The 17,987-nt window shown below is 34.4% G+C and overlaps 1 protein-coding gene across 1 annotated transcript in view; it reads right to left on the bottom strand.

The window, feature by feature from the left end:
- Positions 1-309: 309 nt before the first annotated feature.
- Positions 310-17,987, bottom strand: part of Abcd3 (ATP binding cassette subfamily D member 3) — a 79,191-nt gene continuing 61,513 nt past the window's right edge. Inside the window, exons 17-23 of the mRNA XM_010608035.3 lie at positions 12,622-12,699; positions 12,461-12,526; positions 12,289-12,378; positions 11,608-11,727; positions 6,599-6,703; positions 2,970-3,026; positions 310-1,459 (exon numbers count right to left, since the gene is read on the bottom strand). Coding sequence (XP_010606337.1) covers positions 1,382-1,459; positions 2,970-3,026; positions 6,599-6,703; positions 11,608-11,727; positions 12,289-12,378; positions 12,461-12,526; positions 12,622-12,699 — 594 coding nt within the window. The 3' untranslated portion in view covers positions 310-1,381. The remainder of the gene's footprint in view (positions 1,460-2,969; positions 3,027-6,598; positions 6,704-11,607; positions 11,728-12,288; positions 12,379-12,460; positions 12,527-12,621; positions 12,700-17,987) is intronic.

The following is a 17,987-nucleotide window of genomic DNA, read 5'->3' as shown; positions in this document are numbered from 1 at the left end:
GTTATATAAGGTATCTGATTTTGTTTAATCTGAAAAAAAATAAGAATACAAGTTTTCCAGAGGGAAGTGATAAAAACTGAATGTTGTGTATTATGGAATCAGTACAATGAGTTTACTTCAGAAACCAGTGATTACGTTAATTCTGCAAAAAACAAAATCAGCTACGCAGAAACAAGAATATAAAATGCCCCTTTCTGAACTCCAGCTTAGTAAAACTGATTTTATATCTGATTATATTCAGATTCAGTTCTCCTTGTACAAACAAACATGTAGTCATTAATGATGGTTCAGTACGCTGAAACTAATTTCTTTTAGTACAATTCAACATGATAACCCAAATATAAAAAAGTTATTCAAAATTCACAGAGATAAACCAGTGCCTAGGCAACATAATTCACCCATGTGCCTAATAATTTTTAACGTTAAAAACATATAATCACAATCAAAGACAGTGATGACATTGCATACTCAGTGCAATGCTTCATGTAGTGCATTCCTATGGCTTATCTGGAGTTTAAAACCATATAACCACACTTACTCTAAGGAATCAGCTTCTGACACACACAAATCTGTCCAATTCTTTTACAAAATCTAAAACTCTTATAATACCTTGAGCTTGACTTTGTGTTTCACTATCCGAAACATTAGGAAGATAAGGTGTGACATGAAGTAATCATCCCTTCTAAGCAAGACTGTACATATATTTTAATTACATCACTACAAAGAACCCTCAGAACAATCCTGTTGACTGAGAAAAGCACATTTATTATTCAGCTAAAGAAAATCCAAATGACTTTCTCGGTGTCAAATGCACCCCAAAGCACATACAAGGAATGAGTATAACTGCAGCAGCTAAAGAAATATACCACTGCGTAATAAATGTTATTAGGCAAAGATGTTATACATTCTAACAATACATTATGATTTGTTTGGTTCCCACTACCATGGGACACAAGAAAATGAAACTCAAGACTGCTTTGTTAGAACAGGACAAGTGATGACCCCAGTTTTAAATAGGGTTCTTCATTGAAGTAAAAGACAAGAGCCATAGAAGTCAAATTAGCTGACTTCAAATGGTTTACAACCCAGGATGAATCAGGTTACACTGATTTAAGCCCAATTTAATTTAGGCAGGTTTTTAACCACAAGAATAAGGACATTCTTAGTACATATTAATAATTAAACCAACATATACACAATTAGCAATATCCTACATAATATGAAATGTTTTAACAACATGTTCTCAATTATTCTTTATGCAGTTAATTTGTTTCATTTTTTAAAAACGAGTTCAATTTTATTTTACAATGTACTTTGTATTTCTAAGTATATTCTGCTATTATTTTATTTCATTGAAGCAGGTACAGTTCTCTGGATTTCTCTAAGAGCCAAACTCAACTGTATCTTCTGTGATCTGTTTGAATTCATAATTGCCTCTGCCATCCATATGCAGGTAGTACTATGGGAAGGAGGAGGGAAAAAATAAGAGTTATCTTAGAATTTCCCTTCACAAGAATAAAATACAGGCTTTTCTGTTCTTTATAGGGAACAAATTCATATGCATTCCACAAATCAGAATGTGTCTGTTAATCTTGGACCAACAACCTGAACAACGAATAGTTCAGCCTATGCTAAGTTCTGGATTGCCCAATAGGCTACATTTCATTCTTTTTAAACCAATTTCCTAGGTCTGCTCAGAAGAAAAAGAGCTTTGGTATATAATGACCTTATGTAACCTACTCTGAAGACAATTACTACAGCAGTCACAAAGACTTATTTTTATTTAGTGAAGTTATTCACAAAAGACTTGTTTTTCCATTAGCTATTTTGTCCTTAACATTCTGGTGCTTTATCCCTTTTACATCATTAGCTTGGTGGTTATTTTGCTGTGTTTATGAAGAGTAATTGTGAAACCTAAGACTTTTAACCATCCCATAACTGTAATGTTTATGTATGTCCAAGAACATACAAAGACTTGGACATTTTAAATTTCTCTGATTCAATTTCTCATTAAATTCATGAAAAATGAATAAATTATAGTATGCCATTAGATAATAACAGCTATCTTTAAAAGCCTAATCAAGTATATATTCTGTAGGACAAGAAAGCTAACTTCACTGCTGTTTTTTTTTTTCCTTCAAACCTTCCCTTTTACCTAAAATTTCTGTAATATTTAGGAAGAAAAGGAAGACACAAAGAAAAGATGGATGAGAGAGAGAGAGAGAGAAGAGGAGGGAAGGAAGGGAGGGAGGGTGAGAGGGAGAGAGGGAGAGAGGGAGAGAGCGGGAGGGAGGGAAAGAGAGATAGGGAGGGAGGAAAGCAGAGGAGAAAAAGTACAGTGAATTAAGCTGAGTTTACTTTCAGGTTTCGAGCATTTTACAGGAAGGGAAAGTAACTGCCATACTGAGAATGGCACAGTGCTGGAACCCCAGAAGAAACATGCAACAATGTTAATCTTGCTCTATGTCTCTGTACTTAATAGTGACTACTGAATGAATTCTACCATATTACAGTGCAATGGCAAACAGTTACTCATTTTCCCCCTTGTAGCCTTAACTTCTATTAAAATACCCCTAAATTTTTTGCCATTCTTCTCAAGTCTTTATTCGCTCTGTCAATACTGATAAGGAAAAGTTTACTTAAATTATATTTGTGATAATATTAGGCAAATCTTACAATAGTTTATACAATAGTCATTCATAAAATTAGAGAACCATTAACTAGCTTTCTAACATCTCTGATATAAAACTACAGATTATTTATAGAAATTGTAGAAATCAAAAATGACAAGTACAATAATTTTTTTAAAAAGTTCTACTATATTTTATAAAATTGAAGTAAAATCACCTTTTTTCCTTAAGGTATATATTTATAAGCAACTATTTACCATGAAATCTAAAATCATATTCACTTGAATTCAGATTTAATAAAACTAACTTTCAGCAGACTAAACACAGAAGAATACAAACCTCATGGTGTTTCCAAAGAGATTTTCTATGTGACACAGTGAAGAGAGTGATGCCAACCTAATGCGAAGCAAACAGTTTAGGTTTATATCAATAATGTGAGTCACAAATTAAAATTGTACATATATCTTAAGCTACTAAAATAGCTGTCTTTAAGGCCTACAGTTAAAGATCAAAGTCAAAGAGAAAAACTTACCACTGGCAACAAATATTTATAATGGAAAGTATGGGCCAATGAACATGTAATAAGAACTAATAGGTACTAATATTGAGTATATTATTTTGGAGGGGACAGAAAATGTATCTCCTAGAACATTTCTCATTTATGATGAAGAGTAATCTGAGGACAATAAAGTAACAAACGGTCAAAATCAGGAAAAATTCAGCATTGTCAATGGTCAACTTGCTTCTCAAATATGGGGTCATAATCTCATATTGGAAAGTCTTATTTTCAAATGTGTACTGGAATTTAGACTTTGGAAATGTATTATTTAATATCTGAAGGTTCAGTAGCAAAATTCTGAAATTAAACTATGAATGTTTCAGCAGTAACATATATACACTAACATTAAGTGAGACAAATGCAGAGTTTTAATATCTTTTGTTAGGTCAGGTCTTATTAATGAGCTTGTTACAAAATTATGAAAAAACCTTTTGATTTTAGGGGCTTCTAAATTTCAGACTGCAAATAATGATTTCTAGTTCTGCACTTAAATTTTCAGGAAAATAAATGCAGCTGTAGTTGTTCTGAATCGGTGGTTTTCAACCAACAGATGATTTTGTCCCTCATGGGACATTGGCAACATGTGAAGACAACTTCAGTTGTCACAAGTGAGAGCACTACTGGCGTCAAACACGTAGAGGCCAGAGATGCTAACATACTACAATGCACAGGACAACTCCTGCCACGGTTTACCTAAGAAATACCCAGTCAGAATGTCAACAGTGCTGATGGTGAAAAATGCTGCTCCAGACCATTGTTTCTCAAGGTTGTCAAATGTACGCTTAGGGTTTCCAGCATATTTTCTACCCTGATTGCTGAATTTTATTTTCATTTTGATAAGTGAAAAAAAAAAAAAAAACAGCCCAAACATATTCTGGAACATTTCTAGCATGAGATTTCAGTGGCCAAATTTGTGCTTGTACTTTTGCTGGCACAAACTGGTATCACCTAAAACTTGTAATATGCTGCAAGTTTGGCTGCCTTGCGAAAATTGGTTAGGAATTGTACATTACCAGCATTAATAAAACAATATATTTCAACTGTACAGCAATTATCTGATTTTTTTGAAAGCTCACTTCAGATATCATTTTCAGCTCATTTCTATAATAAATGAATTAGATCTCTAATTAATGTAGGCATTCTTTATATGTTATTTAAGTCAAACTATAAAAGTAAACTGTAAGAGCTGAACCTGAGATTCTATCTTTTCCTATTTAAAGTCCATATGAGTGGCTTAGTTTGAGCAAAAGAGCATCATATCAGTCTGTTTAATGCATTCTAAACTGTGGGGAGTGTGTAGGTGTGGGTGGTATGTGTTACTGGGACTGTAACCCAAGGCTTTCAGACTTAACTACACCCTCAGCCCTTTCACTTATTTATTTTTATTTTGAGACAGGGTCTCATTAAGTTGCCAAGTTGCCCAGGCTGGGCTCAAATTTGTGATCCTTCTGCCTCAGCCTCACAAAGTGCTGATTATATGTCTGTACCATCACACCTGAATTATAAAGAGAATTTTAATTTTTTTGTAGTACTGGGAATTATACCCAGGACCTTGTACATGCTACATAAGTGCTCTACCACTCTGCTACATTCCCAGACCCTAAATTGTGTTTTAAGTTTTGTTTATATTTAATTTGTAAATGTATATTGATTTTGCAGCTATACAAGAGCTCTAGGCTTAAGGAATTCACACTTCATTTTTCTGTTTGTTTATATTTAAGTGCTATTAATGTAATATCGTTTAAATTATCAGTGGAGACCTGTCTACATTTTCTTCCTAAGTAAAATTTGTGTTTTATAGAATTTACAGAATTTCATGTACAGCCTAAACATCCACAATATGATAAAAAAATAAGCTGAGTGTTTATTAATGCATTACAGTAAAGGATACATTGTCATTAATCCCTATGAAAATGCTCTCCCCCATTCTGAACACACCTATTCTTGCTGCCTTCTGAAGAAGTTCTGGAAATCCTTTTTCATGTCTTTAGTTGTGCTATGCCTTAATATCCTGAACAGATTCAAATCACTTGGCCTGTATTGTCATTTTAACTTTGGGAAACAGCCAGAATTTGTATAGTGCCAGATGCAGACGAGTAAGATGGGTTAGGACACACTGTAATGTTTTTATTGGACAAATAAACATTGTGAATCGATTTAGGACATTGATACGGACATGAAAAGACACTCATAAAAGATGACTTTCCAAACTGGTTCAGAGAGTAGCAAGGTTGATGAGCTGTGTTTGAATCAATGGGGAGTATTTTGGGGGAGGCTAGTGGCAATGTTTTCTACTTTAATAAATTTCATTTTTAAATATTCATCGTATTTATCACATCTTATATAAATCACATTTCAAAATTACCAATGAAAAGCCTCTAAATTAAATACAGACTACATGCGTTTATATATGAAAGACTTCTACAAATGTCTCTAATACCTATATAATTGAAAACCAAATTGGACAAATGTATAAAATATTATACTTTACTAAAATTAATTCAAGAATAGAAAATAAACTAGTAGTTACAAATCTTCCTTAAAAAAGAATGTACCAAAGATAGTATAAACCCACATTTATACCAGGGCTTTTCAGACTTTTATGTGCATTTATATTGCCTGGGAAATTGTTCATAAGCAGATTCTAATTTAGCAGGGCCTGGAGACTGAGCATCTCTAACAAGTTCCTCGAGTGGTGCTCACGTGACTGGTCTGTGACCACACTCTGATTAGGAATTCATTTCATACATATATTATGCAACAATACATATATGAACCATGACCTTTTATATTTACTGTAAACTCCCCCCCAAAATGTACAAAATATTAAAACACTTCTGTACCTCATTGACTTCCAAACTATAAAACAATATACCATTATTGTTCTCCAAATTTAACAAGCATATATGTATAGTAACAATTCCTCAACTAAAAAAAAAGCAACTGAGACTAGTGATGTCAGTAAAGACAGGTGCACACTTATCTACCAAAAAGAAGTTTGATAAAATATTGCCCAGGCCAAAGAATATAATGAATAAGTTGAAAATACCAAATGATTACTGTTGAATTTTCCTGATTTAAAAAAATGGCTAGATACAGTTAATACAACTAAAAAAAAAATCAGTTTATTAATTCTAATTAATGAGTTAAATGGGAAATAAATTTAAACATTTGTTTCACATCTATGAAATGGCTAAAGAGGATCAAATACAGGATGCTTTCATAATTATTTTCTTTTATTTTTATTAATTACCAGTTTAAAATCTTTATTAAAACAAGAAGTGATCTTCTGATAGTAATTTTGTAACTTAATAACTTGCAATCTTCTCTTCAGATAGATATTTGTTTGAACACAGGGTAAATGGCAGAGAAGACATACACCTTTCAGCTGAGAACCTGTCGTGCTTACCTTTCGACAATGGCTGTAAATATAGCCTTCCACATCCACACTAACTGCACTTGTGCATTCATCCAAAATGGCAAACTGGGGTTTATGATAAAATAATCTTGCCATCTGAAGCACAAAAAGAAACACTTCATGTAAATACAAGCAGATCTAAAATAAGTAAGATAAACTAACCATACTCAACTGACTATTTTGTCATGTAGAGCTAAAATACAAAAATTATTCTAACAAAAAATTCTACTCCCCAGAAATAGAAATAATACAAACAAACATGTTTTTATTGTCACACCAAAAAAAAAAAAGGGAAAAATACAGTATGTGGGAAATATTTATGGCTCAGAGTAAAACAAAACTGATATAAGATGAAGTTGAGTTTTAAAATAGTGTTCAACTTCACTAAACAGTATTAGAGGGTATATATTTTAATCAAATCTTAGGATTCAAATGATAGATGGCTCTGGTGTAAAAGGTCTCTCTAAACATTTTGTTGCTTAAGTAATGATACTACTTGTATTTGCAATAGCAGTTTTTAGTGCACTTATGTCTCTCTTGTTCATACTGGGCATGTTCATTTTGTAAAGTCTTTTGTTAGTTTTATAAATAAAAATTTACAACAGGATTTTTTAAAGCTTACTCTTCTTTGATTATCAGGGGTGTTGGGACATTTTCACACATTCACTTTCCATATGTATTTTATTTTCTGCAAACTGTATACATCAATCCTTTATATTCTAATTTGTCATCTGCTCCCAAAAATCTCCAAGTTGTGAGCCAATTGATGTGTTCCTATCGCTACCTAATTTTTCTTCTCTGCAATATTCTACTCAGAGAACCACTCCTTCCTTCTTCAGAATGTGACATAAAAACCAATGAGGCCTTGCACTTCACAGGCTGCCCTTTCTGTTTCTTTTGCAGCACTGTTGTCATCTACTTGACATTAAACATGGGGGTTCCTCAGGGCTGCGTCCTAGCTCCCCGTCTCTTTTTCTTATACTTTATGACTGATGAATGATCTCATCCAAACTTATGACTTCAAATATTATTTATATTCTAAAAGTTTCTAATATATATATCTTATGCATATTTTTCTCATTTCCAGATTGATATTTAATATATATAAATTACTATTTGATTTTTCTCCTTGGATATCTCACAAGAATCTCAGGCTTTAAAAGTGCAAAACTCAGAAGCATTTTTAAGATGTTTTCTCTAAAGTCCCACCTCTGTCAACATTTCAGAAGATGGCACAATCAAATCCAAGTGAGGGAAAGTCCTCCTCCATCCTTTTCTCCTCCTCTTATTTAAGGCCTCACCCTACTTTTAGTCCACTCAAAAACAAATTGTGAGGTTTAAAGTCCACCCACTTTTCCCCATCTCCACAACCAGGCCCTTACCCCAGAATACATGCATCTCCTGCCTAGATGACCACAAATTTTAGTCTTCTATTTAATCTCTGCTCCTCTCCAATCTATTTACCAGAGAAACAGAGACAATTTTTCAGAAATTTAAATAAGAGACCTTAACTCTGACTTAAACTTCTTCAAGAACTACTATATGTCATTCTTCCCAAATGCCTGACTTTGCTCCTTACATATTCCCAATTTCTACTTAATGTCATCTTCTCAGACAAGCATACCGTATTTTTTGATCCAAATGGGGCCTCATGTAACTGTAGTACTGCATATATGGTAAATTGTATGTCTGATTTTTTAACTCACAAGGCTGTAAAACTCACAAAAGTAGAGACCATGGTTTAATCACTACTGTATCTCAACACTTACACATGGATAACATTCAAATATTTGATAAGGGAATGACTAAACAGCTTTCTTGGGGTTCACATCTACTTGTGTGAGATAAGGGAGGGGAGACAGCAGGTATATACTATCAAATTCAACTCTGCAGAAAAAAGGTACAGGCCACACGAGACCTTTGCTAACGAAGAGTTTGCCTTTTATACAAAAACCTGAAAAATGTCTTTTTGAAAGACAAGAACTAGAAAAATTAAATTCAGATGGAGGCAAAAAGAGGGTCCAAAACTGAAGGCAAGGGGTACAATAAAGTCAGAGGAAAAAGAATTCATGAAAACTGATTAAGAGGAACCTTTCCTAAGAAGGATGACATGTTTTCCGTGGCTAGTGGAAGAGAGTGGAAAGGACAAACCAATGCAATGTCAATCAGAAGGAACTATTATGCCCCTTTTTTTGTGCTCCCATCATATTCTTTGCAAACCTTCACCACCAAACTTATGTGGAAATGCTCTCAGTGTGTCTCTCTTTTACTATGTGGTCAGTTATTTGACTCCACAATATAAAATGCTGTAAAGTAAGTATATGAACAGTGGAATCATACTGCTGCCTGCACTTACTTGATAAGCTGACACCCTTCACCCTTGGCAGGCTACTTAACTGTTCGATTCACTCTGAAAAAGGGCATTCCCAGTTTTTATCTCACAGGACTACAGTAAGGATTAAATAAGATAATTGGTGGAATATGCTTGGCAAATTGTCTATCATCTATTAAACATTCAAAAATTAGCTGTCATAAGCTGAAATAATAGCTTTTCTTTCTTTAAATATAAAATGAATTACTCTGCTCAGAGTGGTAGAGTAAGCAGTGGGGTAAAAGTTGGTAGCTTAAATGAGAATAAAGTAAAACTAAGTAAGATGACTTAAGTAAGCAGAGCTAAGCTGTAAGTCCCTCTGTAGGAAAGGAAACAGAGCACATCATTTATCATCCCTTCAAGAACATCTCTGGAGTGTCTCCTGTATGCCAGGCTTGGGACCGTGCTTCTGTCCTGGGCAGGAAAGGGACACAGTCAGAACGGGACAAAGAAAAGGAAATATTCTAGAGAGCTCAGTGAGGGTAAAGAAGGGGAACTGAAGGTAAGAGAAAAATAATTTTATCTCTGGTGTGAGAAATTAAAAGTGTAAATAGGAACAAAAATGCATAATAGGGGCTAGGGATTTAGCTCAGTGACACCACGCCTGCCTCACAAGCAGCGAGGTCCTGAGTTCTGGTACCAAAAAAAAAAAAAAACAACAACTGCATAATAAATAATGTGAAATAGGAAGAAAAGGTCTAAAGGGGAGGAGGAAGTGGGAAGAATAGGGGAAAGAAAAGAAGAGAAGAAAAAATACACGAAAAGGAAAAAATGGGAACAAAATCTTTGAAAATACGGAGGGGTGGAAGGGTTGCAGGGAGGGCAGGGGAACGGGGAAAAAATAAGAACCAAGATACATCACATAAGGGTACAAATTCCCAATGATGAATGTCAGCATAGTGTACACCTAAAATGTACCAACAAGCTTAATTAAAAAAAGAAAAATAATTATTAAAAAATTTTAAAACACTAAGATTTTAAAACAGGTATCGCCAGTGTGAGAGTTTAGTCCTTTTTATATTTTTGTAAAACTCCAACTTTTCTATCACATATAATTTGAAATTAGAAAATCTACTACTCAACAGGAAGAGCAAGAATAAAGGAGAGAAAAAGATGATTTCTGGTATGACATGTAAGATATCCCAAATTATGACAGCTGAAGCAACCCTGCCCAGTGGAGGTTTGGCCCAAACAGGTGCAGGGGATAAGGAGAATTTCACTCAAGATGAAGGGACAATGAAAGGAGAAGCAGTCAGACAGTCTGCTCACACACTCAAGGCTACAGAATGCACTGGTTAAGAGCAGAGCTCTCATGTCAGACCTACCTGCACTTGAATCTCAAACCTTAAACCCTCTGCCTTTTAGCTGTGTGGCATTAGGAAACTGCTTAAGCTCTTTAAGACTTTACCCTCCTCTGTACCTTACCTCCTCTACTCATTTATCTGTGTGCTTTCTTTGTAGCTACTTGTAGCTTTTTTTTGTCTATATACTACTGTTAGTTGAGAATATATGAACTCCTAATTAGATTGGAAGGGTGGCATTCATGCCTGCATGGCAAGTAAAAGATCCTGAGGTTGCCTGGTGTGGGGGTGCACGCCTATAATCCCAGCACTGGGGAGGCTGAGGCAGAAGGATTGCTGTTGAGTTCCAGACCAGCCTGGGCTACATAGTGAGTTCCAGGTCAGACTCAACTACATAGTGTGAGACCCTGTCTTAAAAACAAAACATCCTGAGTTTGATCCCTGGTACTGGAAAATAAAAGACTGTAAGGGAAGGACCCAATGCAGTGCCTTGCATAAAAACAAAACATCCTGAGTTTGATCCCTGGTACTGGAAAATAAAAGACTGTAAGGGAAGGACCCAATGCAGTGCCTTGCACAGATGATTTTCAGCTAATATTGCAAAAAGCACAACATTTAATAACAATTTTTTCTTTGTTGAAATTAATAATTAATCTTATTTCTCTACATTTGTGTTGACATTGTTAACTGGGCTTCCCTGTTTTCAGAAGGTACTCATTCCCTTTCATGTCCCTAATTCAAGTCCTGACTCTTCTTACCCAGAAGAAGAGACCTTCTTTTTGACTTGTTTTAAACCAATCTCACTCTTACAGACTGTTTTCAGTGACAGGCTTCAAGTCTGTTCTTCCTAAATATCGTGTCTTCTTTCCCAACATTTTACTCTGACAACTTTCAATCCCACAAAATACCCTACAAGAACAGTAAAGTGAACACACACATTCTTTACCAAACTTCCCAATACTATCTCCAGTTATTTCAGTAAGAACAGCCTGAAAGAAACAGAAGTGTTTGTAGAGAAAAAAAAACTGAACAAGATCTTATAATCCAACCAGGATCACCATATAGCCCAGGGCCAACCTTTACAGAAATAGATTGATAGTATATAACTAGATTTGAAGTTTTTCCTTTCACAGGTATGGTGGCACTATGAATTAATTTTCTAGAATTCCAATTTATATGTAAGTTAAACATTTCTAAGCACTTTTATTACCAAAGTAATCTAAATTGTAACATAAAAGATAAACCTGATTTGATGAATCAAAATGCTGAACCCTAATAGTGACTAAGTAAGTAGTTGTATTTTGTAGAAGTCTTTAAAATTTATTTACCGCCATTCTTTGCTTTTCTCCTCCACTGAGTACATCCATCCAGTCCTGAACACTGTCCCAGCCCCCTTCTCTTTCAAGGATATGGCCCAGCTGCACATTGTCCAAGTACTCTTTCAGTACCTTTCAGGAAACAAAGAAAAAAATAAAGCTTATGATAAACCAATATTCTCTATTTTGCTTTATTTATTAAAACTAGAATTTCTAGGGCTGGGGATTTAGCTCAGTGGTTCCAGCACCTGCCTCAAAGGCAGAAGGACCCAAGTTCAATCCCTGGTACCAAAAACCTAGAATTTCTATAATTCCATTGCCAATAACACTTGAAGAGGTACTCTTCAGAAAAGACTGTGGCATAAAAGTAGCCCTGAACTTTTTAGTTCCTATATATATTAATCTTGGCCAAACATATCTAGTGTCTTAAAGAGAATAACACTATTGTGCATAACCAAAAGATGAGAGAATGAGAAAAGAAAACGGTAATAAAAAGAAAGTTAAACATTCAATGAATCTTATTTAAGCCAAATGGCTATAGTCTTATCCCAATTTGGAAATTTATAATTAGTGGTTTGCGAAGGATTTACAGGTTAGGACAAACTACCTGTCATTTAAAATACTTAACTGATTCAGATAAAGAATCTAAAATGGAACATTATTAGTAGGTCTAGGATATGAATATTCCCTTACTAGGTCAGATATCCCCTTCTTTTTCTGATCTTCTCTTCCATCTGGATATATTACTTGGTCTCGAAGTGTTCCAAGGGTCATATAAGGTCTCTGATAGTAACACAGCAAAAGTTATCAGAAGTTTTAAAAAATATAGATTTTCAATCAGATTATGAAACACTCAAAGTATTACCTGAGGAACATAAAATAACTTTCCTCTCTCAGGTTTAGTTAGACGTCCTCCAAAAAGAGGCCATAACTAAAAAGGAAAGGAGGGAAGAATGTCAAATTCACAAGGTAGTAGACAGCAAAGTAAAATAAGAACGCAAAATTTGGAGACCAGTTTATACATACTTCACCAAGAACACGGAAAAGTGAACTCTTCCCACAGCCATTTGGACCACATACTAGAACATTGGCCCCAGATCGAACCTGAAAGAAAATTAATCTATGAATTCATTAAATCAAGAGAATATATATGCAATTAACATTTCTTAAACACAAATAGCCCCTTGCTAACTATAAGTTTTCTATTTTATCTATAAATATGACATTAGGTAGAAGAACAGTGAAAGAAATTGGAAGGGACCATTTTGTTTATCGTCAATTTTTTGTTACCTTTTTTTCATTTAAATATCAGGATTGATATTGTTCAACTTAATCTGAATTAGAACACAAAGTGCTAAAGCTTTAAAAAGTCTTTAAGAATTCTTGTAAACAATAAATATGTATGGATCCAGTCTTCTACTAAAAGCCTGAAACATATATGGACTTTTCTACAACTTGCTTTTGTTACTTAACAATATATCACAGACATTCTCCCAGGCCAGTGTATTTATTTAGATTAAGAATGAACCATAACTTTTGTTAGTGAGTATTATACAGAATAATGAGCTAACTGTGGCAGTTTCATACGTGCATATAATATAGTTCAAGTGGACCCACCTCCTTTACCACTGCCTTTCCCTCCTCCGAGAGCCCCTTCCTATTCCCCAATGAAATCTCTACCATCACTTTTTAAATATTTCTCTTTAGTTAAAAATTTAGGTCATCTGCACTTTGTTTTGCTCTTTTACATAAAATTGCAGTGAACCTGTATCAGCAAGCAAATTTACACAATAGTAAAAAGCAATTTCTATAGATTTTTTTTTTTTTTTTTTTTTTTTGAGACAGGGTCTCACTATGTAGTTGAGACTGACCTGGAACTCACTATGTAGCCCAGGCTGGTCTCAAACTCACAGCAATGCTCCTGTCTCAGTCTCCTGAGTGCTGGGATTAAAGGTGTGTGCCACAATGCCCGGCTACAGATTCTTAAAAATTAGAAAAGTTGGACCAAAGTGTGTTATAAATATACACAGGTGCCACTAAGTTGTTCTGCAACAACATAAAGTGACTGAGAAAATGTAAAGCGTGGTAACAAGTCTAGGCTTATGGTCTTTTACGTGTCACATTACTGCAGGAAAAAAATCAGAAAATCTAGATTAGAATATTAGCTTACAACACCAATTCTAATACTAGCTAAAAAACCAATATAACAGCAGGAACGAAGGTATCAGATAATAATGTGTAACCTTAGCTGTGTAGCTTGTTTTTGACAAAGTTTTTAACTACATGAGTAAACCTCTGATTCCTATTATTTCTTTCATTCAGTGAGTATAGAACGCTCTGTCAAGCTCTGTTCTAGGCAATAAGGCTATTTGTAAATAAAAGAGTTTGAAAATGAAAACCTTGCCTTGATCTATTTACATTCTAGTGGCAAGAGAAAATAAAGAGTATGTATAATAAATAGGCAAATTAGATTATGTTAGAAAATGAGTGCTATGGAGAAAAAACAATGGGTCGGGGAAGTTAGATTTTTAAGGTGATCAGAGTAGACCTCATTGAAGATGACAAGTAGGCAAAATTTTGAAAGAAATGAAGTAGGAATTTATCTGGAGGAAAATCGCTCTAGTCTCATCTTCACCCACAAATCTGTTGAAAACCTCTGACACAAGAATATACCTGTCCTTTCCAAAAGCCAGAAGGAAGAATACCAGTAGGAACTGGGCTCTGAGAGTTCAAAGGAGATAGCAGCAGGCAAATCCCACAGGGCACTGAAATGACTTTCATGCTTACTGTGATGAAGCAGAAAGTCATCAGCATTACTTACAATAGCCAACTCCAGTAGGTGAATGAATAAACGAAATGTGTTATGTACATACTACTGTAGTTTTGATCCTCAGTATCCCCCAGAGGTCTGTGTGTGAGAAGCTTTGTTTCTTGGTTACTACTGGGAGTTGGTGAAAATCTAAAAGATGAGGCCTAGTGTAAGGTCTTCAGGTCACTGTAAGCATGCCTGAGTTCCTCAATAGTGGGATCCCGGCTATTTCCCAGCTATTAGACAAGAGTTTTTGCCACTCCCACCATGTACAAACGAACTAATCATGGACTGGAACAACCAAAACTGTAAGAAAAAATTAATCTTTTCCCTTTATAAATTGATTATGTCAAGTACTTGTTATAGTAAAAGATGACTAGCACACATACAATAGAATAATATTCAATCTTAAAAAGGAATGAAATTTCTGGCACATGATACAAATGAATAAATATTAAAAACATTATGCCAAGTTAAATAAATCACATACAAAAGAACAAATATTATATGATTTCATTGTATCAGGTATCTAGAACAATCAAATTCACTGAGACAGAAAATAAAATATGTTACCAGGAGAAGAAGAGAAGGATAGGAGTGTTACTGTTTAACGGGTGCAGAGTTTTTGTTTGGGATATTGAAAATATTCTGGAAATGGATGGTGATGATGTTTGCATAATGATGTAAATATACTTATTAATACTGAATTATATATTTTTAAATGACAAAAGTTATGCTATTTATATTTTGCCCCAATTTTTAAAAATTTTAAAAAATGAGCCTCCAAAGAAAGATTGAGAAGTACCATCTTACTTCATAGTCGATCTAAAATAAAATAGCACAATTAATTTGTGTATATAAAATAAGCTATTCTAAGTGGCTTTTCTAGATGAATGAATTATCTTTTTTTTCTGAGAAATTAATCACTTTGGTGGGCTTCTTTCTAAACGAGTAAACATTTCTCTATCCTGAGAAACTGAATATACTAAACATGCCTTATAATGGAAGGTTATATATAATAGTGATACCCTTAGAAGATCTTGAGGTTCAGAAAGCTATTAAATGATTCCCTACTGTGCTTTATTTAAATACTATTATGTGTTAGCCATACATTTGCCTCCAATTGTTCTCTGTGGTTTATATACTGGCATCAATAATCCTGCCTCTAAAAAGACTTTTTCATGTTAATTGTTGTAACATGGCAGGAAACCCCAAAAACATGCAATAATGTGTATAAATAACTAAACTTAGGTTCCTTTAAACTCAAATATCTTAAGCTCATCATTAACTTTACTCCAAGGAAAAACATGCCAATTATGGCATCAGTCATGATAGTACAATGATATTTCAATATTAAAGATTTATAAACATAATTTTAGGGACTGGAATTTAGATTAAAACTCAAGGATAACTTTTACTGAAAATTTAGACCCTAATGACATATTATTGAGCTCTTAAAATGTTTTATTCATCAAGGAATGCCTTGAGCTACCTACCACATTTTAGCAATAAAAATCTTCCCCCTAAATAACACTCCTTGAAAAATTCTATTTCCTATTAATTTACCATAATAAATCATCAAAAACTTCTACGCAATTTATGTAAAATGAAGATTATGTAAAAGTATATTTTTCATAAAGATTTGCTCGGTTCTTTATATACTACTATAAATATTCCTTAATGAAAGATAAAAATTTGAGTATTATCCCCACTTTATGACTTACAAGTTGGGAGTTTATAAACGAAAAAAGATATGAAATATTGTATCCCAAAGAAGTTATGGTTGCTATTTTGCAGTGCTTGGGATCGAACCCAAGCCTCACACATGCTAGGTAACTGCTCTATTACTGAGAGACATTCCCAACACTCCTAAAAAGCTTACATTATTTGGTCATAATGTAATCCAAACGACAAATGAATCATATAGTAAATTTTTTTTTTAGTACCGGGGATTGAACTCGGGTCCTTGCACTTGCAAGGCAGGCCACCAAACCGCTGAGATAAATCCCTGGCCCAAAATTTATTTTTTGATGACCAAGTCTGTTTTATTATGACACTATTTCCAAGACAGTCATCTTATTTTCAAATGAGCCAGACAGAAAACCAGAGGTTACAAAAAACTGAAAGATGACTATCAAATAAAGAAAGGCAATTTCTTTTATTAAGTTTATTGGTACATTTTAGGTATACAATATAATGACATTCATCACTGGAAATTTGTACCTTTATGTAATCTATCTTGGTTCTTATTTTTTTCCCCATTCCCCTGCCCTCCCTTCATCCCCTCCACCCCTTCCTATGTACAAAGACTTTGTTTCCATTTTTTCATTTTCTCATGTACAAAGACTTTGCTTCCATTTTTTCATTTTCTCATGTATAAAGACTTTGTTTCCATTTTTTCATTTTCTCATATTAATTCCATTCCCTTCTTTCCTTTCCCCTACCCTTCCAATGTCCCCTTCCCTTTTGCCCCTTCTCTTCCTATTTCACATATAATAAAAGAAAGGAAATGTTAAGAAAAATGGAAAGAACAAAGAACAAAGGAGAAAAGCCAAGTTTTACATAAAATACCATGAGTCAGAAAACAATATAAAAGGACTCCAACATAGACCAAAAGGTCAGAAGTCAGAGATACAACTCTCAGTGGAAGAGAATAAAACAAGAACCAAGCTAGACAGTAGATGGTAAGGAACGTGGTTATGAAACAAAAAACTTGAACAAATAGGGGCATAACGAGGCAGGGACTTGACAAGACTTTTCAAATGAAACCAAAATAAAAACAAAGTAAAGCCTTTTCAACAACAACAACAACAAAAAGAGGGTACTGGGACTGGTCAGAATACCTTACATCTAAACATAAAGAGCTTTAAAAGAAAAGGTGCTGGACAAAAAAAGAAGGATACAAGTTGATACAGACCCCCAATTTCCTTCCTCCACAGAAGGAAACTGTATGGATAATCAAACCCAGCTGATGACATCACTGAAGAGGGAGCAGCTGTGTGGAAGAACTGGTTACTTCTGTAACAGCTGTGCAAAGTTTTTTTGGGGGTGTACCTGGGATTGAACCTTGTGCTTGCAAGGCAGGTGTAGGAACCACTGAGCTAAATCCCCGGCCCTGTGCAAAGGTTTTCATGATTTTTTTTTTATGATTATTTTGGCAACTGTAGTTACTATAATCTTGTTATGGTAATTTGTTAAATTTGGGCTATTCTGGTTAGTTCTTGTTATTTCTTTTTCTATCAATTCTGTTCTTTTGTTTTGTTTTCTTTATTGGTATTGCTCAATTATAACACTTTAAATTTCAAGGTTTTCCTGTTGGACCTGTTCCCTTTCTTCCTTTCTATCTTCCAACTCTCAGCCCCCCTTTTCTTAGTCCTTCTCTGTCCCCCTCACTATTCTGTCTTCTTGCCTTCCCTTCCCTCCTCCACGTAATGGTGTAAACGTTGACAGGAAACTGTGAAGTGCATCAGAGAGGACACAAATTAGGGTATATAAGGAGAAATGTTTAACAAAATTGGGTTTAGAGGAACCAAACAAAATTACCAATAAATAAATTAACAGGCAACAGAAACCTCTGTCTCCC

The sequence above is a fragment of the Fukomys damarensis genome, unplaced genomic scaffold (genome assembly GCF_012274545.1).
Source record: "Fukomys damarensis isolate Sample0158 unplaced genomic scaffold, DMR_v1.0_HiC HiC_scaffold_33, whole genome shotgun sequence".
In the NCBI taxonomy this organism is placed as follows: domain Eukaryota; kingdom Metazoa; phylum Chordata; class Mammalia; order Rodentia; family Bathyergidae; genus Fukomys; species Fukomys damarensis.
This window is presented reverse-complemented; position numbering and strand designations above follow the sequence as displayed.